The 25657-nt window shown below is 29.9% G+C and overlaps 2 protein-coding genes across 2 annotated transcripts in view; one reads left to right on the forward strand and one right to left on the reverse strand.

The window, feature by feature from the left end:
• The first annotated feature begins 2018 nt into the window (after positions 1–2018).
• Hydr2 (abhydrolase domain-containing protein 2) lies at positions 2019–12736 on the forward strand. Its single transcript, XM_088229592.1, has 6 exons — positions 2019–2185; positions 3928–4095; positions 5202–5388; positions 7953–8147; positions 9884–10038; positions 12091–12736. Exons 3-6 carry the CDS (start codon positions 5225–5227, stop codon positions 12360–12362), a joined length of 786 nt encoding a protein of 261 aa, XP_088085718.1. The 5' UTR covers positions 2019–2185; positions 3928–4095; positions 5202–5224; the 3' UTR covers positions 12363–12736.
• A 7810-nt stretch (positions 12737–20546) lies between these two features.
• The window catches only part of LOC148279666 (uncharacterized), a 36449-nt gene continuing 31338 nt past the window's right edge, over positions 20547–25657 (reverse strand). The window contains exons 3-5 of the mRNA XM_088229591.1: positions 25226–25386; positions 22110–22349; positions 20547–20914 (exon numbers count right to left, since the gene is read on the reverse strand). Of these exons, the coding sequence (XP_088085717.1) occupies positions 20756–20914; positions 22110–22349; positions 25226–25386 (560 nt within the window). The 3' untranslated portion in view covers positions 20547–20755. The remainder of the gene's footprint in view (positions 20915–22109; positions 22350–25225; positions 25387–25657) is intronic.

The raw sequence follows: 25657 nt of genomic DNA on the forward strand, positions 1-25657 counted from the left end.
TTTTGAATACGACTGTCATGTAATTGTTTTTTTCAATAAATAAACAAAATGTTTTTTTGCTAAGAGATCATTGGTGACTACTTCTCGCGATCTATTGTTCATAATTTCTCACATTTTTTTCTAATTCAATTTCACAACGAATATCAAAAGCGATTTAATGGCGGTATTGTGCACTCTTGTTTCACTGATTCAATCTAACTGAATGATTGCAACTTTATGCAAATTTCAAATGCTTATTATACATGAGTATTTTATCAAGAAAAGTGCACACCTACTTAATACGTGTATAATACTGGTATGAGTTACAAAATGAACACAAATATATTATTGTGAGAGTAAATAATTATCTAAATTTGTTGCGACAGAGAGGGAAAACATTTTTGAAAAGGGAATATGGAAGTCTAGGCTTTTACAGAGCGTATGACCTTTCATTGGCTGGTTTAAGTGGCCTCTTTACGCACTGTGTAACATTTACCATTCTGTCTAATTTTTAACAACCACATTCCCTAAACTCTTCCATCTGTTGACTTTTGTGAAGTAAAAGTGCTGAAACCTTTATCATGTGGTTGAGATTCTTCCGGCTTAACCAATTCACCTACTGGGCAATGCCTAAAAACATTTTTTTCCGTTTTTATACTATTTCTTTTGCCAGTTAGTTAATTCAACAATGTTTTAAGTATGTCCAAATGTTTACAGACTGGCTGGATTTCCTCCTTAGGGAGTTATTTAAATCGAAGAAATCCAGCCAGTCTGCAAACATTCGGACATATTCAAAACATTGTAAATAATTATGTTTATAATTGTCGGAAATCAAATCCGGGATCTCAAACCCTAAATTTTAAACCCTGGGTTTTGGTTCTATGATAATCTCACGGGCTTTGTGATAGGTTTTTATAACTCGATAAAAAAGTCTCTAAAAATTTTTATATTGTGGCAAATCGTAAATATTTTAATTTGAAAAACATATTATATTTGTATAGTTAAACAACTACCGTCAAGTGCCTTGACTTGAAAATGAGGCCGCACAAATCAGCTAAATGTGATGAATTGTGTAATAAATTATTAAGGTTGCAATTTGTGTTCAATATCAAGTTAATAATGCTTAGAGGAGTGGAAAAAAATGTACTGTCATTCAAATCTTCAATGCCCTCTGCTTTGTGAGTGCGTAACAATAAGTTTTCAAATAAATCATTCTAGTGTGCCTACTAACGCAAATTAAATTTCTATTAAAATATTTGAGTTTGTCCAAATGTTTGTAGACAAAAGTCTGGATTTCACCCCCTCGGGAGTCGTTAAGATTAACAAATTACAACAGGGGTGGAGAATACCTTAAATAAGAGAATATGGAAGTCTAGGCATTTACAGGGCTTATGACCTGTCATTGGCTGGTTTAACTGGCCACTTTACACACTGTGTAACATTCACCACTTTGCCTGTGTTTGAACATCCATATTTCTTCAATTCTTCCATTTGTTGATTTTAGTGAAGTTAAAGAGCTGAAACGTTTATTGTTGTCAAGAGATTCATCTGACTGAATTATTTCACATACTAGGCAACGCCTGAAAACAATTTTCCAATTTCTATATTTCTTCTTGGACCAGTTGGTTTTATTACAATATTTGAGTTTGTCCAAATGTTTGTAGGCAAAAGACTGGATTACACCCCTTTTTAATTAATTTATTTATTTATTTTTAATTTATTAATTTAAATTACAACAGGGATGGAGAATACCTTAAATAAGGGAATATGGAAGTCTAGGCATTTACAGGGCTTATGACCTGTCATTGGCTGGTTTAAGTGGCCACTTTACACACTGTATAACATTCTGTTTACTAGGTTCACCGACAGGCACTAACACATTAACATAGGGTTATCATACATTTTAACGCTCTGTACCTACGTATAATAACTTAATGATTACACTTAAATATCAAAAGCATTTTTTTTATATTTTTGCATTCTTGTGATTGACCAATATAATAAAAATAATTGCTCGAAATTTATCTTTTCAGATACATTCCAACTCGGTTATGGGGCTTCAGTGGGCACGTTCAGACTATCCTCCACAGCGTCATCGGGAGAGTTCGCTGCCCGTGGCCAATCGGCCAGCGGGTTTACCTCACCTTGTCTGATCGCTCTACATTAACCTACGATTTGTACGAGCCCCTCGGTGGCCCCTATGAAGGTATTACTTCTTCGCCCTACTAAAAAATATGAAAGCGCCAACCTCTTTCCTGAAACTGTTCATAAATACTAGTGTTTCTTCAGTTTTGCATATCCCCATCAATTTTTTTTACTAATTTAGCGAAAACTTCATATTTCTTTATAATCCAACTGCGAAAATAAAAAAACATAGAAACATTAAAAGCTTCATTGTACCCCTCACTTCAGTATTGTCCATTTGTGATCAATCAAATACACATCGTCAATACATTCACCTTAATCTAGTTTCCCCGTGTGATAGTGAAGGACACAGAAGAGCAATGTCTTTACTCAACTGTATCACTTCAGATATTGACATCTTTCATGTTACTGAAGAAAAGTTCAGAGATGATAGCTTCGTTTTACTTTAATTTCTGGGTATTTTCATGTTAACATTTTTTGCATTCAAATACCATTGTTAATTTTCCTCGTGTCATGCATGCCTTGAAATATATATTATGTATTGTACATATGAAATAAATACATTAAAATAAAAAAATGTAAAAAAAAATAAATTGATACCTACTACATCATATTTTTCAAGGTACATCATATTTTTTTTTTACATGAATATTTTATGATGCATTAAAATTATTCTTGAAATAATATTGATGTTTTTTGTTGATATTTCTTACTAAAACTCCATAGTTAATGATTTTGATAAAATTATAAATAAAGTTATCAATGAAACTTCTTTGTTTAATTTTACTTTTATTATTTTGACCAACGAGCGCTTTCGCCTAAGTAGGCATCTTCAAGACTGGTGAATTTTTACAACGTTTACAGCTTTTATACTATTCTTAACATATTTTGAAGATAAGAAGTTTAAATAAGTATTTTAATTCCTGAAATTATAAAATATACTGTGATTTCAATGAGTGCCATATTAAAAGGAATAATGAATATAATTTTTAACTTCTTTCTTAAATATTTTGTACTCCTGACTACTTTTTGTTAACCTTATTAATTTAATTTAAGAAAATTATGTTGTCCTGTTGTTTTTAGTTTTGAAATTCAGAAATTCCCAATTTTTCTAGATCTCTTACTTACATATTGTGACGTAGGAACATTATTGAGGATGTTTTATTTGTAGATTTGAAGTAAAAAAAATAATTCATAACGGTTTTACGTCTAGAACCCTGAATTCCTTAAACAATTGGAGTAGAAAAAGTATGTGTTTTTTTTAATCCAACTTTTTTGATTAATTTTTTAATTTTGTCAACCCGTAAAGTATTATTTTTAATTATTACAATCATCATCAGATTGCCCCATACTGTAATATAGGTAGATTAAATAATGCAAAGTAAATTGATCTTAATCTTTCAATTGTCAATATATTTCTTAGTCTAATAAATATATTTATCCGTTATAATAATTATTATTAATAATTGATTGATAAATTGACGAAGAATACCCAAAATATGTCCTTAAATTTGGGCCAAAATTCAATAATCAGCTATTTCACACTTTATGCTAGACTTTATTACAATTATTTTAGTGCAAATTGCATGAAAAGGTGAAGTATTAACTAACACCGACACATTTCCAGGATTCTGGCAAAAGGTTTTTAATAGTTTTGCCAATGTGTTGCCTGTATCCGACAGAACTTTTTTCTTGTATTCCTTAATAATTTCATTCTTCGAGATAACCAAACGGATTTCCATTTAATAATAATTTGAGCAACCGTTATTTCTCCATAACATAATTTATTTATTTTATTTATAGATGATATTACAGTAGCAATCTGTCCAGGAATTGGAAATACATCCGAGTCGGTCTACATTCGCACATTTGTACACTATTCCCAGTACCACGGGTATCGATGCGCTGTACTCAATCATATAGGAGCTCTTAGCAGTGTTCAAGTTACAGCCAGCAGGATCTTCACTTATGGTATTTATACTCTCATTATATCTGACGAAACACGGAAACACAACCTTATTTATAAAATCGCTGTCACTAATGGGCAATTATCATGGATTTTTTTATTAGCTAATAAATTAATCTAAAAAATCACAAGCCGATCGGTACTATTCTTATTACAATCTGTTAAGAAATAAGGGAAATATAAAGGATTAAATTCTAGTAATTTGAATGGTGCCAAAAACAAACAATTCGTGACGTCATCAAGTATGACGTCTTCTGATGTTTTGTGACGTCATCGAATTTTTTTTCATCAATGTCTATGGATTTTATAGAGTATTGTAGATAGCTTCCTTTTTCTATGTGTCGTTTGTTTACATACGGCGTTCTGTCACTTATTAAACCCTACGAGTTGTGATTTATAATTTTCATGGTAAATTGATAATTCAATTTATCATTTTCATAATAAATAAATATTTAGAAGCGGTTGAAAACCATAAAATAATAAAAGATATTCGAGATGCAACTTATGAAACGATCGTTTTCAAAAGACCTTATTTTCGAAACGAAAATAATGAATGAAAATATTCATTATAAGGGTTTATATAAACACTCGGAGCATATTTAAAAAAACTATTATTTGTAGAGTAGGTTAAATCCGATATTTTTCCCGAGTGATAATACTCTATTGATAAAATGTAGTTCCACTAGAAATTAGGTATTTTAAATATTTTTTTGCACACTTCTTTGGTATTTTGAAAAAAAAAAAAGATTTTCATAATTTCTCATTTCTTGCTGCCCTATTTGACCAGTCATAATCATCCATAACTAACAAGAAATATTATATAATAGTTAGTATTATTTGACTGATTTACTATTTACAATGCAATCTGAGAATGAAATATTTGAGTTAGTGAATCTAATTAAATTTATATGAATACCCCATTTCAATAAATCCATTGGATACTTTTTTTTCTTATTTCATGAGACCAAATACATATATAGCAGGTAACAACACTTTCAAATACAATTCAAAAAGTCAGTTTGCTGCTAAAAAGGCCTGCTTTTGGTTTTTTTATTTACATCTCGATTTCAAATTCAATGAAATATGTGAATATTTACAATGTTTGTTGCAGGTCACACTGAAGACTTCGGCTCTATGGTAGAAAACTTGTTGGATAGGTACCCGACCACACGTCTGGTGCTTGTTGGCTTCAGTCTCGGTGGGAATCTGATTACCAAATATCTCGGTGACAAGAAGCAGCCGAAACCACACCATATCATCGGTGGAATATCTATCTGCCAGGGATACAACGCGATAGAGTAAGTTTACATTGTTTTATTTACTCGATTGGTTGTTGGTATACAACCAACCAAAGGTCCAATGAATAAAATGACTCGCCTACAGTATGTATTGAATGCCGCAGCGAGACTTATTTTTAGAATCTCTAAGTTCAGTCATATCACTCCACTACTTCGGGAATTGCACTGGCTACGTTTTCCACAGAGGATGGAATACAAACTCTGCTGGCTTATGTATAAGTCACTACACAACTCTACTCCAGAATATCTAAGGGAACTCTGCATTCCAGATGAACTAGCTGACAGACGTCTTACGCTTAGATCAGCTACATCTACGTCGAAAGGAAAAGTTATTATACCTCTACGCAAACAGCGCACTAAATTCGGCGAACGTGCATTTGCGGTCGCAAGCCCTACGGCATGGAATGCTCTCCCAACAGAAGTCCGAAACTGTGAGAGTGAAGTGATGTTTCGGAAGAAACTTAAAACCCACTTGTTCTCTAAATCATTTGAATAAATTCTTAACATGTGGTGACAAAGTACATTATTTTTCTTAAATCAAAAAGTTAAAATTTAATTTATATCTTTATATAATCACTTTGTAAAGCGCCCTTGAGGTATTATATTACGAAAATGGCGCTGTATAAGTTATCCATAATTATTATTATTATCACTAGTACAGAGATACTATGATTTTGGTCTTAAATTTTAAAATTGTCAAAGAGAAGAAAGTAGAATGAGATTCAAATCTCGGATTATTCGCGATTATTCGCGGATCAGTTGCGGGTTCCATTCCCGCCAGTTGCAAGAAAAATAAATCCAACAAAGATTTTTTCTCAACTGGTCCGGGTGTTGTGGTGTATTATTAATCATAACTTGCTTTCTTTCCTACCTGCTGACAAGCCTCTAGAAAGGAGGCTTAGCGGGTTATTCCTTAAAAAAATGAAAAGAAATAATGACATAATATCATATCAATGAGAGATTTTTATTATCACAATCATAATAAGCTTAGGAAGAATTTTTTTTCAGTGTATATTTCAAAGATTGTTTATCTATTCAGATTATTCAATAAAGAACACGCGTAACAGATCGTCACATGACATACTTGACCTGCGTCCACTGTGAGTAAGGAATCATACACTCATGATTCCTAATATTATTTTTACATTGTTTATGTCACTGAATATATTCTTTTATTTCGATTCAATTACTTAACGCAACATATAAAGTTTGAAATTTTTATGGAATCTAATACAAACAAATAAAAATGTGTGGAATTTCTCAAGTGTCACGTTTTATAATAGTGTCAATTTCACCATCACAAAATAAATAAAAAAATATTAAAAAATGGTCTAGGTCATGCAAACTCTAGCTGATTATTAATCTGATTTATTTTTGACATCATTGTCATTACATATAGAAGATTAATTCATACTAATATCGACATATTAAGTTCTCATTTTGTATAAGACATTATTATTTTTCTTCTTCTAGAATATGTTATCTAAATGATCTTTGCACTTTGAAATGATTTGCAAATGACAATCGGAATCCCCGGTCTATCATTCTCAATTGCTAATCTTTTTCTTATCTCAGATCAACAAAAAATTGACATGAAATTAAACATTTTATGAAATTTTGACCCTTAGCACAGATGCTAAGAAATTTCAAATAAGATTTGAATTATATTTCTATGAGATAAATTTGTAATATTTTTACCCCTCTACGTATAAGTTAATTTCAGTATAAAATAATGAATTTACCTCAAATAGGCTTAGAACTACTGATCCAACGCCACAGTACATCCGTACTTTCTTCTTTTTAGTATGAAATTTTGTTATTTTTTTTATAATGATTAATAAATATTTGAAATGTTTCAATTTTTAAGCCATTTTCAACTAGTGGTAAATATCTATAAAATATATATAAATATCATGGGGTCGATTATTTGGGATAGTTGCTAAATCTTTAGTGGTTTATGCTATGTATATGTGCCGCATGTAATGTATATGTTTATGTATGTTTTATATGTGCGTGAATGGCTCGGAGTGTGCATTCGGTATTTTTATTTATTCTAATTTATTACCAACGATAACCTCCATGGAAAACGCAAATGTTAACAATTATTCTTTTCTTATTTATTTCATTTTTTTGTCACATTAAAAGCTTATATCTTTTGCATAATTTATGAAAACTTAATTAGTCTTTTTATGTTATTTTTTTTTGTTTTTAATGCTTATTATGTATGACTGTATGTTTTCTGAATAAAATAAAATAAATAAATATCTGTGCTGGAAAATGGGAATCAAGATATAGTAGATCATATTTATTATATTATTTTAATGAATATTATGTTCCTCGAGTATTTAAAAATATTACTGAAGAATTCGGGTTAATTTCTAACTTTCTTCAAGGTTCATTCTTTTCCACGTCCTGTTGACAAGTCTCTAAAATTGGTGCTTAGCGGTTCATTCCTTTTAAAAAATAATTTTACAAATATTCATACATTTGAAAAGTCGGTGTTGTTTATTAGGTTATTTTTCCTAATATTTTGGTAGTTTACAGTTGTATTTTATATTTATTAGGACATTAAAGGCTCTTCTTCACTGGCAGAACTTCCGACGTGTATATCTGTACATCATGACAGACAATTACAGGAATTTGATAACTCGCCACAAACATGTCCTTCTCTCGGAAGAAATAAAAACTCGCTACCAGCTCTCAGAACAAAGCATCATATCAGCCGCTACATTACCTGATTTGGATGAAGCGTATACAAGGTATATATGGCTAATTGATAAGAAAACTATTTATCTTTAAGTACCAATAAGGGTGATTATTCCCAGTTTGAATAGTGGCTTTGCTTTACATACTAAGTCAATAATATTTAGACATAATAAGTAAATAAATAATTTTTAACTTGCCGCCAAATATTTCAACTAATGTTAATAAATTAGTATATAATCGATTGATGACTTTTTAATGTCTAACGGTTTCGAATGTTGCAATCCTTGAACTGTTTTAAAACATTTTTCTGAATACTGTGGTGATGGTTAGAGTGATGTTGTATTTTGGTATTCGCATATGAATTTAGTGAGAGTTCTGACGAAGAAGCAGATACGTCTCGAAACCGCTAGACATTAAAAAGCCGGTGAGTGGTTAAATACTAATATCTAATAACATTTATTAATATTTTGTTATTTAAATTTGTGTGTATTTGCAGTAACTTATTTGATTAAATATTTGTTTTAAGAAATCATGTTATCAAGGCTACTTACTATGTACTCTGTAAAGTCAGTGGTTTAAAAATAAATATTAATTGAATGCACCATTGAATATAGTAATTATGTTGATTTGTTCCAAATTACTGTTTGTATTAGAAATTTAATCAATATCAAAAGTAATTTACAATTTCTGTTAAAAATCTAGTTCATTGATGGATAAATAGACATGCTATCATATTATCATTAAATGTTATTATATTGTATCCATCATGTACCACTAAAAAACTAGTATTTTTGTATCTTTAAAATAAAATAAAACAAAACAAAATTAGTTTTAAATGACCTCCCTTATCAAACAGCAACTAAAAAACTCTTTAAACAAACCAAACAATTAAATGTAACCGAACTCTTTCAGCTAGAATCCTTTAAATTTATTAATAAATTAGCCACTGATGTAATTGTAGACAAAGAACTAAAACTTGAAAAAAATTGTAGTAAACGTGGACACAATACTAGAATAACGGAACAGTATAATTTACAACATTCTAAAACGAGACAAGGACAGTCGAGACTAGTAAACCATGGACTGAAATTATACAATAAACTACCAGACAAAACTAAATAAAAGACTCAGACAACCTTTACGAAAGATGTTAAAAATATTATCAATAACAATAGAATATGAATTTTAAAAAGAAAAATTAATGTAATCCGGCCAATGACAGGTCATAAGTCCTGTAAATACCTAGACTTCCCTAAAATGTTCTCCATCTCTGTTGTAATTTGTTGATGCGTAAGAGTTTATAAATAAAAAAAAAATAAAAAAAATTATAACTGAAAAAATCAATTGTCAATTGTGTTATTCATAAACCTCATGAGTCAATAGACGTATTTTTAAGAGGTCTACAAAAAACTATTTACTGACTTTTTTATCATATGTTTTTGTCAAGCGTTTTCTTTTTTATTGCAATTTTATAAAAAAGTATGGGCATTATTATTTTATCAAACATTTCGACGGTCAAAGCTTGATTTGAGGCATTTAGTAAATGACATATGTAATTGCTGAAAATTAGGATTCAAGTTTTGTTCACACACATAATTATAAAACATTACAGCATTAATTTAATTTGTTTACATTTAGAAACTCAAATGTCTGACTTATTCATTAGAACAATAAAATAATAATCATTATTATGAGTCTAGACTTCTGGGGCAAAAAGCTAATGGACTCTTATCAGTTTGCTATGTTTGAATTTTTGGCTAATGTTTTACATTTATTATTATGTTTACAGGAAAATTTTCAATTTTGAAACAGTAACAGATCTGTACCACTGGAGTTCCAGTGTTAACTACCTGGAGGATATCCACACTCCCATGATATTTATAAATGCCCGAGATGACCCACTTGTGCCAGAGCAATTACTAGATCCAATAAGAGAATACACAAGTAAGTATGTTTTGTAAAAATATGCAATGAAAATATAGAATAATGTATTTATAAAAGAAATACCTATATAATATTAATGATAAATAGTATTTCAAAAAGTTGTCTGAAATAATATTTACCAATCAGCTCATTGAAATATGTAGTTCACTTTGACAAAAGAATTTTTAGCACGGCCTAGTTTTATTTCCCATTAGTAATAACTTATAGAATTCTTTAAATTAAGCAAGGCATGAAAGAAACAATAATTAACCTCTATTAATAGTTTAAAATGTCAAATATTATGATTTTTATGGAGTACTCAATAATATCACTTTAAAAAGTTTGATCTTGATGTTTTGGTTAGTTTATTTGAACCTTTTCTGTGCCGCTAGGTATTGCTATGGCAGCTCCCAGCAGGCTGCGAAATTTTAGGCACTTTTTAGAAACTCTCATTTAAATCGCTGTCCTGTCAATAGTTTTAATAATTTCTCGTGTCCTAGTGTTTTATCAAGCTTCTAACAGATGTATCCGAATGTATGAATTTAAAAATCGTTCAAAATACTTGACCTTCATGCGTAAAGCGAGTGCAAAGGCATACATCTTTTTGCACTATTTTTGTATGGCCTGCTCTTCAAGCGCGGAAACGGAGAGCGTGTTAACGCCCTAATGGCACTTAACCAGTCAAACTCCCTTTTGTAAAAGGAAAAAGTTTTAATCTGTTTTATTGAATTTTTAAAAATAACTTTGAAAGCACTGTGATTCTATGTAACAACTATGTACATACATTATATTCCTTAAATAGTTTTTTATTTTCAAATGTGTTCACTTAAGTATTTATTTTATTCGACAATATTTTGAATAAATTTAAATGTTTGTATATAAGCTGGATTTCCTCCCTAGGAAGTTATTCAGATCCTAATTTGTTGCAACAGGGAGGGAAAACATTTTTGAAAAGGGAATATGGAAGGGCTGAACCAATTCACCTACTTGGCAATGGCTGTTCAGCCGGATGAATCTCACCTACGTAATAAAAGTTTCCGCTCTTTTACTTCAAAAACGACAACTTTACGACAAAAGTCAACAGATAGAAAAGTTGAGGAAATGTGGATGTTTAAACATAGGCAGAATGGTGAATGTTACAGTGTGTAAAGTAGCCACTTAAACCAGCCAATGACAGGTCATAAGCCCTGTAAATGCCTAGACTTCCATATTCTCTTCTCAAAAATGTTTTCCCCTTCTGTTTCAGCAAATTTAAATTTATTTTATTTGCGAACTGCCATTGCAACAGGTTGTAACACACAATGCAGAAAACCTTCAAATTACTTGCGCCTTCATTTTTATAAACTATTTTAAAAAAAACATAATAATATTGTCAAGAAAACACCACATTATTTTTTAAATAATTGAGCATTTAATTTGTTATTTATCCACTTAAAATATATCTTATAAATCATAGAAAGTAATCAAAAACAAATCTTATTTAGCACCTTTATGTACTTTATTTTTAAATAATTAATATAGCTCTGACAACTAATACCAGATTTTAATCCATTAAAAAAATATAGTATGTAAATAAAATTACGTTTCTTGTAATGTTTATATAAAATTGTATTAAGCATTGTGATAACTTAATGTACACCGAAACCTCTTTTTACATTAGGGATACGTTCCATGCAGTTCCATATAAAAAAAACTATACCAAAAAAGGAACAATGCTGGATAGGTTCCCTCGTGTAAAAATCATTTGAGGATTTATAAAATGTTTACTATTTATTGTACTTTAATTTTCATTAAAAATTGTAACCAAGATTATTCATTCCCTACCACCGTTCCTTGTGCATATCTCTCTTCGTCTAGTAAGTAAAGGAGCAATGTTGGGAATTCTAAAAAAGAATAGCATAATTAAATTGCTGTTACGCATTGTTAACAATAGTTACAATGTTCAATTAAGTGAATGTTAAAAATATATATATATATTTGTATAGTATTATTTCAATCCATGTAAGAAGAGGTTCCGGTGTATTTTTTGAAAAATTGAATGAGATGTAATAACAAGCGATTCAACCTCTTTAGGTACGCATGAGAAAAAGTGTTTCATCGAGCTGGCACATGGTGGGCACCTGGGCTTCTACGAGGGTGGCTCCATATACCCCAACCCCGTGACGTGGCTGGACCGCGCCATCGTCGCTCTCACTGGTAGTCTGGTCCTCTCTCACCACAAGCTCAGCCTCCCGCAGGCTGAAGACCTCAAGTACAAACCCAATCTCGTCAGGCACAACAAATACTTAAACGAAGACGATCACATCAAACAAAAGTGCTGCAATGCCAACACGCAATCTTCGTGAATTCATCGAAACATTTTCTGTGATACGCCTTTTCTCTGATGCAGTCCTATGAAAAATCCAACGTTGGATCCGTCATCCCGCTGTGAAATTATTTGCACACTCCTCTGCGTTGATATTTGTGTCAATTGAGGTTTGATGGAAACTTGAAATTAAGCAGTATTACATGTTTCAAATGATTTCCAGTTACCAGGTACAGGTTTTCAAATTATGCATACTTTAAAACACAAATTTGTATATCTATTGTTAACATTTTAAATATTTTATTTATATTAATGTGTGCATTGTGTCGGTGTTACCCAGTTAGTTTTTAGTTTTTCTCTTGAACATAATTTTGTCATCACAAGTAATCCTCTTTAAATGGGAATGTAAAAAAATATTTAATTCATTATACAATACTTCATTGTATTTTTCTATGGAAATGGTAATTATTATTTTTTTATGATTACAGTGTTTTTAAAAAGTCAGTCAATAATGTTTGATATTATTTCAATTCTCTTTATTTTACATTCCAAATCCAAATACATAGTTTATTGCTTTATTAATATTTAAGCAGATTGCTTTATTAATATTTAAGCAGTGATAGAGTGCCAATTAAAACCTGGTGCATTTGATTGATTCAGAACTCAACAGATTTGTTATTATTCTGTAAGAGTTTTAGCATAACCACATTTTATTTTACAAATCCTTTGGTTATTAAAAGACACCATTCTTCATTTTTACCCAATATAATGTTTGAGTTCTTAGCATCTCAGGAATATAATAAAAGCCACATTTGAAAATACCTGCCTTTAATTACAAATATAATAAATTATTGTGTCAAATTTAAGAGTTATATTTTTAAGGTCCAATTGTATGAATGATTTTTTTTATTTGAAATGAATAATTAATCGTTTTTTATGTGCTTCTATATATGTACATGATGCAACATACTGAATTCTTTTATTTTCAAAGCCGATTGGGGATGTTGAAATTGGAAAAATAAAACACTAACGCACAGTGATTTTTAAATCTCCTGCTAAGTAAATAAATAAATTAATGTCCCGATTACTTTTTCATATATCTTATCGATATGTGAGTGGCGTTAGAGTGAAAAATATTGTTTCAAAAATATCAATAACATTTTTATTTTTATATGATGCCCATTAATTAATCTTAACAGTTGTTTACGCTTCATCTCGAGATCTCTAATCACTATTTGGAAAGAATTAATTCACCGTGTCGCATCCATTATATAGAGTTTGTGATATGATTTTTAGTAGGATAGTAATTAATGTAAAAATATATTTCCATGTGTGTTGTTAAATTAAGTAGTTTTATTTCATTAAGCAGGTCTAAATTATGAATGATATTATTTGCATATACATATAAATATTCTAGGAACAAAATTGCTGATAAATTGAATAAATATACTAAAATTATATCTACAAATAATATCTTAATCGCATTTGCGTATTTATTTATATTGATTCTTATTCCAATAGAAATGTAGGTTCTTAAAATCAAAATGATTATGGGTATAACATTTATCAAATATAATGCTGGTTACATTCCTGGCCTTTCTATCTGTTCGGAAGAGAAATTTTAAAATTTGATTTACAATAAATTTGAATTAAATAAGAATAATGTTTTGAATAAAAATCGCATATCGAACTTGGTTATTGCAGTTTAATGAAAATGAAGAAAGATGTAAACTTTTCATTTTCTGTTACAACAATAATCTTAAATGTCGATTTATTAAAAATGCAATAGCTCTATTGAATATATGTTTTAATATGCAATCAATGTAATTTGAATTTCATCTTCAAACTTTGAAACCGGTAATTTTAGTAGATAAAATTTTGCTTGTCAATTATAAAGAGTACCTAAAAATTCACAGTATCTTTTTGATAGTTCGAATTTGCTAATTTGTTGTGAAAACATTTTTTTTGGTTTTATTATTATCATCATTTTTAGATATTTGGAAAGGTAAACTTGATGATAAATAATATAGCATTTCAGCACTTAGATTTTAGATTTATTGTGATACAACATATTATGCATAAGTTTTTGGTGTACATAAATAGTTTATACTTGGACTGCGAATTCATATTTGCCCAATTGATTTTATCAGGGTATTTTGCAAAGTTAATAGTGTTCATGTAATTTTTCATTCAAATAATGCATTTTGTTATCAACAGACAAAATCTGTGATTAAAAATTTATGCTATTTATTTTCAAGAAAGGCTCTGTCAGAAATCTTTTAAAAATATTACTTTGAAATTTCAGAATCATTAGAAAATGTTTTTTTTTAAACAGACAACATAAAAAAACATAACAGTAATTGTGGAGAATCAAATCCTGTCTTAATTTAATCATAAAATTCAGTATTCCCAAACATTGAGTTTTAATACGATAAATCCTAAATGTTTTGGTGTCAAAATATTTTTAAAAAGCAGTAATTCCCTCAAACCTCGCCTGTTCATTTCGTTTTTCATACACCGTATGAAATATATGTTTAGTTAAGAAATATATTATTATTTTGTCTTCGTTTATCACGGATAATGTGTCTTTAAATTTTGCAAGCAGAACCAAATAAAAAATGTTTATTATTAGTATTTAAAGCATTTACTTTGTGGTCAAACATTTCAATAAGTGTTAATAAATATGAATTAGTATATAACCACTTGCCGACTTTTCTATGTCTACCAGTTTTGAGACATACCTGTCTCTTCATTAGGGCACTAGTTACACTAGCGTGCGAATCTCACTATACTTCTTCACCATGACACATGCTATTACCAAATAATGTAAAACCTGCCTTCTATACAAACAATAATGTTGGTAAATTGTTACTAAATAATTTAGAAAAAATAGCTTATCAAATAACTCAGGTGTTTACCAACTAAAATGCAATTCTTATCCTTCGGTTGACGTTGGAACAACATCAAGAAATTCTATGTTCGTGTTAAAGAACACACGAGGTTAATAACTTCTCCGAATTTACAAATCACCTAATCAATTTCAAACATGACTAAAGTCATGTTTGAAATTGATATATGTATAAAGACTTACATACAAACAATAAAGGCTCAAAAGTAAACAATACGGAAATATTTTACATTAGGAAGGTTTTGAAAAATAATGTCCCTTTAATTAACAATCTAACAACCTTTCAATATAGCCCATTTTACAATGTTTCATTGTAATGGTCATCCTATACATCGTAAATTCAGACTCCCCTCTCCTTTTTTAACTGCTTTTCCCGCAAGATTAATTTGTTTTATTATAATCAGTGCACGTCGGTGTTAGTTCCTAATAGCACGTGTCCTATCAGCACATTGGTTTTATATTTTTATGCAACTATTATGAGATTTGCATGTTAGTGTAATTATTGTCCTGTGACAGACCAGTAGACTTCAGTCAGTAAGTGGTTACATACAAATGTTTACTAAAAATATTTATTGAAAATGCTGTCACATAATGTCTTTCTGGCATTAATTTTTTTAATTTTATTTGATGTCGAATGTTTATTTTTGTTTCAAAAGTCAGAAAATGAATAAGGACGGATTTTGATTTTCTACAATTTAAAGTTATGTTTGCTTCCCTTTATTCAGAGCCTTTGTGGAAAAATCAAGTTTGCTCTCAAAAAGACAATATTTTTACCATCCATAATAGAATTTAGTTTTAAGCAAATAAAAAAAATCATGTAATATTATGCTGATAAGAATGTAGCAAGTGCTAACTTTTCGTACATATTCAGGTTTGTGGTCCCGTGGCTAGTGTCTCGGACTCACGGACCAAAGGTCCGTGGTTCGAATCCCACTCTACCCCAACTTGATTCCATTTTCTAATAGTGAGTTATTTACAACTCGTTGAAAATGGCCCTCAAAATTAAATAATTGGGTAAATCATAAGAACGCAAATATTTCTTTTTTAAAAAAAAAAAAAAAGTTATGTTCAATTAAATTAAATTGTTAAGTTAAATTTAAACGTACATACATATTAAATTATGTTAGAATATTTTTTTATGTTTTTGATTCTTCAAAATATTATAGCTTTGGAATTAAATAGTATTTTATTTTAAAGTTGAGGTTCTTGTACATAAAATACTAAAAACTAAATGTTTTTTTCTTACGTGGGAATTACGTTAAATCTAGAACATTCAAATGTGGTATGGCACCGATATGGCCATTCTTTCTTTTTAATATGTATATATTGGTATGAAATCACAAAGTATTCACAGACATAGTTCATTTGTAATTTCATACAAGTAATAATCATCATCACACCTTATCCACACCCGATGGTGTATGCCCTGCACTTGAACACCAAATGCAGCTTATCTGGATCATCTCTTACATGGAAGGTAAGGTGATCAGTCTTACACCTGTGGTACCAGTCCAGGGATAGTGAAATATTTCAGTGTAAAAACAGCTTAAAAACCAATGTGGAATCGAACCTAGGACCTCAAATAATAGGATTTAAAAAATGGGATTTTACACACGCTAGTATGTATACTGTTTTTCTTTTCTTTCTTTCGTTTCTTTTTTCAACTTTCAAATTCCATTTTGCGGGATCAATATATATCAATGGAAGTACAAAGTATAATATGACATATTATCGACGGTTCTTTTTGTGTTTTTGTGTCTCCCAGCTATATGCTCTCGAAAATATGATTGAGGTTTGGATTTCAATTGATGCGAGGTCTTTTGTTATTGAATAGTTAAATCAATTTTTTTGCAAAAATATTAATGTTTTGCATGAATAAACTTGTGAATTCTGAATGGCATCAATTATTTTACAGTACGGATGAAACTTCTCAAACTTTAGTAGTAGATATTAAAAGGTATTCGGAATTTGTTGTTTTTCTATATCTGTCAACCTACAACCCACATTGTACTTGTTTCACGGATAATTCACAAGACCTTATGTGTTTTTACAAAATTATGGCCTATCAACGATTGTTGTTGTAGATTAATCTTTCGGTATAGTCTCTTGTAAGATCGATCTTCTAGGACATCTATCATACTTCTTGAAACTGACTGCAATTAACTTAAAGAAGACTGATATTTTTATCTCTATTGCTAACATTCCCAAAGTGGATAGAGATTCGGAGAAGGTATCTTTCAATTGAGTCAGATCAATGTTGGGTTCAGTCACTGGAACTGTAAATTTGAAACTTTTTTTTGGGTTTTTTTTATTTATCGTTTGAGTTAACCAAATTGAAAAGCGATGACTTTTACAATCAAAAGGCTCGTGTGCCTATGGAAGTAAGAACTGTCAAACTTTATGGAATTTAGGTCTGAAGTATATTAATACTTCAATCAAAAGTTTTACAATATACAGTTACTTGTATGTATGTAATATTTATTCATTTCCAATACTATTTTGTTCTATCTAAGCAATTAACACTTCTCTGTGATTTGGTATTTTGACTAAAAAGTTATTGATGAAGAAGTTAATGTAACCTAACCAAACTAAAGAGTAATTGATTAAGAAGTTTATATAACCTGTACAGTAAGTTGTTAGTTTAACTTATTTTATATAAAATTCACATAGTATGATGTAGTTATTTGGCTATAATTTTTTATAAAAAAATATTTAAATTTCAACTTTTTTATTTAAAAAAACTATTTAGTAGCGATCTTTATAATACTAATTATACTAATTTAACTTGTGGTGATTTTCTGGGTTTTTGTGTGCATTGTTTCTTGTTCTTACTGACATTTCGGACAGCGTTACCAGTGTCCATCATTTGGCATCTGCAAAACGTCAGCGATAAGAAGAAACTACCCATGGGGAAAAAATCCCAGATAAACACGATTAGTTCAAAAACAGTTAAGATGCTTTTTTGAAGGAAGAAGAACGTAGACAAAAAGCAGTACACGAGATTTAGGCGCATCAGCAAAGGCTGCCTGCGCCTATAATTAATAATAATAATAAATATCTGAAAGGCCGTGAAAACCTACAAACTTATATATAATAGTTTTAGTTATATTCTGCTAGTAAAATTACCTGTTACTCTTGCAAAAATTAGTGATTTCGTTTTTAAAAAATAGGAATTGGGGAATGAAAAAGAAATGCTACAACACAAATCAGTGAAGGATTTATAAAATGAAACGGTTGTAAGAATATGCTTTAGGAAAAACAATGGAAGTGAGTTTTAGGTGTTAATAGTGCCGTTTAACGATTGTGTACTTAATTATGTAATGAAGAAGACGGAAATTCAATGTGATGAGATCAACTGTCAATTGTAGTCATCAGATTATACTCCAAATAAAGGAGAATCAAACTAAATTTGATGTTATGAAAACAGTCCTGTTGTTCATTTTTTTTATACTGGAATGTTCCATTTCTTGTAATATAATTGTACATTGCTTTGCCATGCTTATTATAGGGCACACAAAATATTGCACAACAGCCAAAGACTACTAATAAATACATATATATTATTTATAATTAAGTACGTTTAACACTTATGTTTATAAACTGGATAACTAACTGTAATTTATTTGATATCTTGTGTCAAATAAAATTAGTATGATTTATTGATTGCGCAACCTGTTTTTTTTAAATTCCTTCATGTTACTTTACAAATATTTATAAACTATAATAGATTTGATGTTTCTGAATAAATATATATTGCTCATAATATGTATTAATTATTTATTGATTCATATTTACAAATTTTATAATTACCACCAGTGCTGTAGAATAATGTCTCATTGACTTGACCGTTTATGTGTTGGCTTTAAAAGTTTAATTTTATTCGGAGTTCAACATTGAAGCCAGAATTCTAAGAATGGTGGTCAGAAATTTGGTATTTTTTTAACATTTTGCTCCACATATTTTTAGTGAAGTTTTAAAAAGTAATTGTGTTAAAAAAAAATCTGATTATAGTGGCTATAAAATTTTATAGCAAAATTAAATTGTTTACAACTAGTAAGTAAGTAAATCTGATTTGTTATTTTATTTAACAACATAAAACATACTCGGATAACTCCGAGTATGTTTTATGGCAGTTAAAAATTGAGGTAGCTAAAAAATATGTAATGCATACTTGTCCTAAAAGTGTCACGTTACATCATCAAATTTGAAAAATATTATTCACAATTTATTATTTATTTGTTCTTTAGAAATATTTTATTTCAAACCCAAAAATTAATGTTTTTGAGATGCGCATTATGTATCGCAAAAAATATTGCCTTTATTGTAAACTATTGAAAATTGTATCAAAATAAACATTTATAACAAAGTTGATTTTTATTTTGTTTTTCTATCAAAGCTTGAATTTATAAAAATTATTGAAGCAAAAATATTTGTCACAATATAAAAAATATATTTGTATATTGCGACAAATTATCCGAATGTGCCATACAATTTTTTGCCTTGGCAACCCGTTCTCAATAGGCTGAATGTCACATCATATCTCACATTGGCATTTTATCTATGATTTACAATATTCACATTAAATTCTTAGTCAACAAAAAATAGATTTTTCTTACTAGGCATCAACATCAGCAATGTATTACATGAAGGTATATAATTTGTAATGAAGCATTACTTCATAGGTCATTAGCCTGTATACTATTGGATGAAAGGCTGGTAAAAAAATATATGGGTATTTAGCATATGTGGACGAGACTTAGATGTTCAGTCTAGCATTCCTTCTCAAATTTATAATCAACTGTATTTAGCTGGTTTCGGAACATTTTTGAGATATATTGTTGTACAATCTTGGTGTTTACTGGGTCGAACTCCTCTTCTCATAACATGTTGGGTTGTGCAATGCTGCAAGTCAGAGTGGAGTACCTTAGGTTCAATGTAATTTCCCCAGGAGTTGAAATGCAAAGGGATCGATACCTGCGTCCCTCATAATAATCAAATATGAATATGCAAAAGGATAATAATTACATTTAAATATGTATAACAATAACAAGACGAAAGGCCATGGAAAAATGAATTTTTGTTTTAGAGCTCATAGTAAAAATAAAACTGCAAGATATTGTTTTTTTTATGGCTTTTAATAATTCATAAAATCAACATCTGATTTCTATACATATTTGTATCGAAATATATATATGCACACAATGTATTTATGTAATATGGTTCACTATTTTTTTAAATATTGATATATCTTCCATTCAATAGCTTAATGGCTACTATTTTGAAAATTTTAAGATATGTTCTCAGATTCATGTAAAATTTCTTATTTATTGCAAACTGAATATTCTGGCTTCATTTTGATTATTTTCAATCAACGGAAATAAATAAATAATTCAGTATAAAATCTTAATATACTTAATTTTACTATCCATCCATCATAATTAATCCTAATTGAAATCTATTTGCACCATGTAGGTTCATAAAGTTATTAATTAAGGTAAATAAATATATTTGGATAGAAGGAGAGTTTACAGGCGAATGCCCGGGTTCCGTGAGCGAACAAAGTTCAGCAGCTCGTCGCTGTCCTCGCACACGAAGGGCTTCACGTGGTGGCAAGCGACGTCGTGCCACTTCACTCCGTCGTTGTAGAAGTTGTTCAGGATGGAAAGGCAGGATTCGTCATTTCCCTGGAAAATTACAATGGAAACATAATGTATCAACAAACATAGTTCTGCCTTTTTCAATGTTCCCTCGAACATATTAATCCACAGCATTTGAAAAATGTTGAATTAATTCATTTTTAAAAGGGAATATTATAATTTAAAAAAAATAAAATTATCACAACTATTTCAACATATTTTTTTTAAATTTCCCATTTGTTAAATTTTTATCTCAATTAAATTATCAATTCAACATTATACCCGGGGTCCTCTTTTTCCACAGTTTCGAAATAACACAATACAAACATTTGATTAAAGTAATAGCTATTCGTTTTTGGAATTTTCTACATCGCTCTTTAACTTACTAGGCGCAGAGAGGTATAAACCAGGAAAGGGTGACAGTGAATAATATTTAACTAATGTTAATTAACATTAAACGGTTAGTATTTACAAATTGGTGTAGTGAGTGCCCTGACAAAGAGACGGGTACGTCTCGAAAGCGGTAGACATAAAAAGTCGATAAGTGGTTATATACTTATATTTGCTAACATTAGTTAAAACGTTTAACCACAAAGTTAATGCTTTAAACATAAACATTAATCTTTGTTATAATCTTCAAAAGGTTTTGTAGTCATTTCATATTTTTGAATACAATTAAGGTACAATTGTTTTGATTTTTATTGTCCTCTTTTTAGTATATTTTTTACACAATACTGCGTGGAACGAGTAAAAAAAAAAAGATTACACGATTCTAAAATAAAGCAAGGTTATGTTGTAAAACTATTGCATCTTAAACGATATTTTAAGAATGTCCAATATGTTAATGTGTTAGTACCTGTCAGTGAACCAAGTAAAAATACAATTTTTGCTAGTAGTAAAAGGACGCACATTCAAATGGTTTAATATGATTTTTTTGCTACGCACACAGAAACAAAGTTTATTGAAGATTTGAATGGACTGTACTAAGTTCAATACTAACAACACTTCAGCTTTATACACCACAAAAATCAAGAAAAAATGGAAAATTTATTACAAAATAATGGATGTTAAATTTTGAAGTGATCACATAAACTTTCCAATGACAGTTTAGAAGTCCTGTGACTAACTAACATATTTTCTTCTCAAAGCGGTTCTACGTCTTATTCATCTTATTTAAATTCTCCATCTTAACATTGTATCTCCGTACCTATTTAGTTCAATTGAAGAAAGTTAATTATGGTACCTGAGCGGCTTCTCGGTTGTCAGGCTGCTGCTGGCCGTAGCCTCCCGTGGCGCTCCAGTCTCCCGTGTTCCTCTGGGTGGTGGGCCCTATCTTGGCTCCGGAGCCGGACCAGAACCACCCGTTCACGTTGGGCGGCTGCAGGTCGGGGCGGTCGCACCCTGCAAAGTTACACTTGCGCCCTGAGGTCCAGATGAAGCGGACGTTCCCGCGAGATATGCGCTGCTTAATGAACTCATTTTCCTGCAATTCATTCAATTGATCTCATTAATATTTTTGAAAATATATATAAAGATGCGTTTATAAGATGTGCATATCGCACCCCCAGAATGCATGACAGCATAAACTTCTTTATATTCATTAATGCTCGTAACGTAATGTATATTGACATTATGCTTAGTACTTTTGCTAATTTGACTGTTAAAGAATGAAAAGAATTCTAAAACATTGCTGTAAGTTTGTAATACTCGTATATCTAGCTTAAAAGAATTTTTGTAGAGAAACGTGAGTGTTCATAATTCAAAACAGCCAAATTTAGACTTACGATAGTGTACTTCTAGGGGTTCGATGTATTTTGTCTTTCTTTATATTAAACCATCCATGGTTTCATATTGACCTATATATATTGAATAAATATTGAACTATCCATAGTTTAATTTTTTTATAGTAAAAAGAAATATTTGTTATTATGATTTACCCGAAATTTAAATTTTGTGACCATTTTATTTTAGTCGTAAATAACCGTGTTCGAAAATGGGAAACAAGTTGTGGTTAAGCGGAATTTAAAACTAGGGCCTTCCGGAGTCCACGAATTCCACGGGTATTGACCCACAAGATGAAAACGTTACGTTAGGGATACGTTATTATTTTGTTTGTAAATGTATCCTTATATATTATTTTTATTATTATACATAACAGATAAATAGTTTTATTTTTCCTTTATTTGTAATTAAATATAAGTAATTAACTTAAAGGACGGTCTTGAACACTAGTAACAAAAAATGTCCAATTAGTTAAAGAAGAAATAAATTCATTTTATTTATTAATGAAACCCAGAAAATCAAATCAAACTCATTTGAACCCAGAATCTTGACTAAAAATTTTTTTTCATAATACAGCAATCAATTTTTACAATTCACTTTCTAATGATCTAAAAAATATACAAAACATGTACGTACTTAAAAAACACCTAAATAAAACAGTTCTTACAGCCTGTGTGACAATGATATGTCATGTTATTTTATTGAATTTTTATTTAAACCATTGTGTTATTATATATAATATCCCCTCATACCAGCACTTTTGCTTTTTGGGAATATTTCGTACAAATAAAATATGTAATATAATGTAATATTAAAGTTTAAAAACCTTGTATTTTGTCATTTTTTTGTCAAGATTTTTTTTTGACATGATAATTGTGTATATTAGAATAAATTAAATCAAACCCAACTCTAGTTCCAGTTCTATAAAGACGTAGTTTTTTTTAAATAATAAAGTTTATCAAAATACGCTACGCTTATTGTTTTTTTAATTTATAAAGATACTTTCAATTGACCTAGTTTGCGCTATAAAAACTGTGTTAGTTCCAATTTTAGTACATGTACTGCCGAAGCGAGTACAAAATAAAAACTGTGTTATGCATGAAGCATATACACAGGAGCGCTAACGAGTCGTGAAAAACTACATACTTGTCAATAATAGCATTTGTCAGTATTCAAAATACTTTATATAAGTATCATAAATTTAATTTTTAAAGAGATTATTATGGCTGTTCAAAATAAATCATAATTACGTTACGTACTTTTTTTTTCTATCTCGACTGTCCGCGCATCGCTTATTTTGTGGTTGTATTTCACGGAAATCCAATCATATTTATGGTTCTTGCAATTATCCATTTATTTATTTAGCCCTCTAAACACTTAAATATCAATCAATTTTCACAAAATTTTAATGATTGAAGTTGCGAACTCATTTTATGGAACATACTTTGTTTGTTTTTTTATTAAACTTTTATTTTATGAAAGAAAGTTGTTATTAAATTATTTTTTAATGAACAAGTGGGTAACCAAGTACCTATTTAAACATCTAATTTAAATATCGTCGTTGTGTTGGCAATATCTGTCAAGTTTTTTTTTTCTTAAAAGTATTTTTCATTTTTCATTATTATTATTTATTTTTTTGCACCACAATAGGCCAGGAGGCCCAATTACAGTGGTGAATTACATCACAGAACACCCAGGCTTGAGAAAAATCACATTTTAATTTTTGTGTTCTCACCGAGAATCGAACCCGGAGCCTTCCGTGCGAGATTCAAGCGTCTTGACCACTACACCACGGAGGCCGCCATTATGATTAATTATTATTACAATGGATAACTTATATAGCGCCATTTTCGTAATAAAATAATTCAAGGGCGCTTTACATAGTGATTCTTTTAAATTTGTAATTTAATTAAAATAATTTATTTTGTTTTCACATGCTACGGATTTATTCAAATGATTAAACAATGTTGTTCCAACAAAATACGCTGAAATATATATTTTTTAATCTGTATTTTTCTTTTTTGTTACCAATTAAAAAATACGCAAAGAAAAATCCGTCTTCAAAAGGTACATTGCTTTATATTTATAGGAGATTTCTCCTAAAAAAAATTACAATGTCACTATGTAGATATTGCCAACGCAACGACAATATTATGTTTATATTAATTGATAAATTGTGTCCTGTATTTGCTAAAAAAAAATGTTTTAATATGGCAATTCGGATGTTTTCTGTCTATTTTTGCTTATTCCTTTAAAACATTTTTTCGATACAGTAAATGAGTACCTACCATCAAATAATTTGATATCTCACAGGTACAAAAATGGAATATTTTTGGTTTGTGCAAAGGCAGGAGGGAAAGCCCTCGCACTATCGCATCTTAATTTCCATTCTCTAACCTATGTTATGCCTATGCATTTACGAATAATTGAAAAAGGCACAAAAAATAAATATGTTCGTATATAAGTTTAATAAAAAACCGCAAAAATAATTATGCGAGATAAGAAAAGAATTCTAGAGAATTCAATTTCTACGCTTCAGATAAAATTTGGCATAAAATATCGGTCTATTTCCGGTACCTGGGGAGTCTCGAGGGAGACTGCATCCATGCAGTGTCTCCTGCAGATGTTCCTGGCGTCCAGCCAGTCTACCTCCAGGCTGCGCGTGGGGGCGTGTTCCCAGCTGAAGAAGTAGGAGTGCGCCACCCCTCGGGCGTCTCGGTACGTCGAGTGTCGCACACCTGACCACACACATACCACATTTAATTCGCATTATGTTTTCAAATAGATTCAAATTACTATTCTGATCCTGGTAGAATATTCCATTATTGCATTTTTATACCACATACATGCATGCGTTCCTCAAAATTATTAAATATTTTGCAATGTAACAATAAAATTATAAATATTTTTACAATAAATATTTTCCAAATCCTATTTATAACCTTACATAAAATATCTAATAATACGCGTCGCTTCCAATACCTGTAGACTAGAGTCTATGTAATATTT

The sequence above is a fragment of the Micrasema longulum genome, unplaced genomic scaffold, assembly GCF_059751315.1.
Source record: "Micrasema longulum isolate JH-2025_06_02 unplaced genomic scaffold, ASM5975131v1 h1tg000683l, whole genome shotgun sequence".
NCBI lineage: Eukaryota > Metazoa > Arthropoda > Insecta > Trichoptera > Brachycentridae > Micrasema > Micrasema longulum.

Bases quoted from the DNA above. Each gene is read 5' to 3' on its own strand.
- Hydr2 (XM_088229592.1), top strand. From the start codon at position 5,225: ATGGTAGAAAACTTGTTGGATAGGTACCCGACCACACGTCTGGTGCTT. The intron at 8,148-9,883 runs GTATATATGGCT...TTATGTTTACAG, and splicing joins TTGGATGAAGCGTATACAAG to GAAAATTTTCAATTTTGAAA. The intron at 10,039-12,090 runs GTAAGTATGTTT...CAACCTCTTTAG, and splicing joins TCCAATAAGAGAATACACAA to GTACGCATGAGAAAAAGTGT.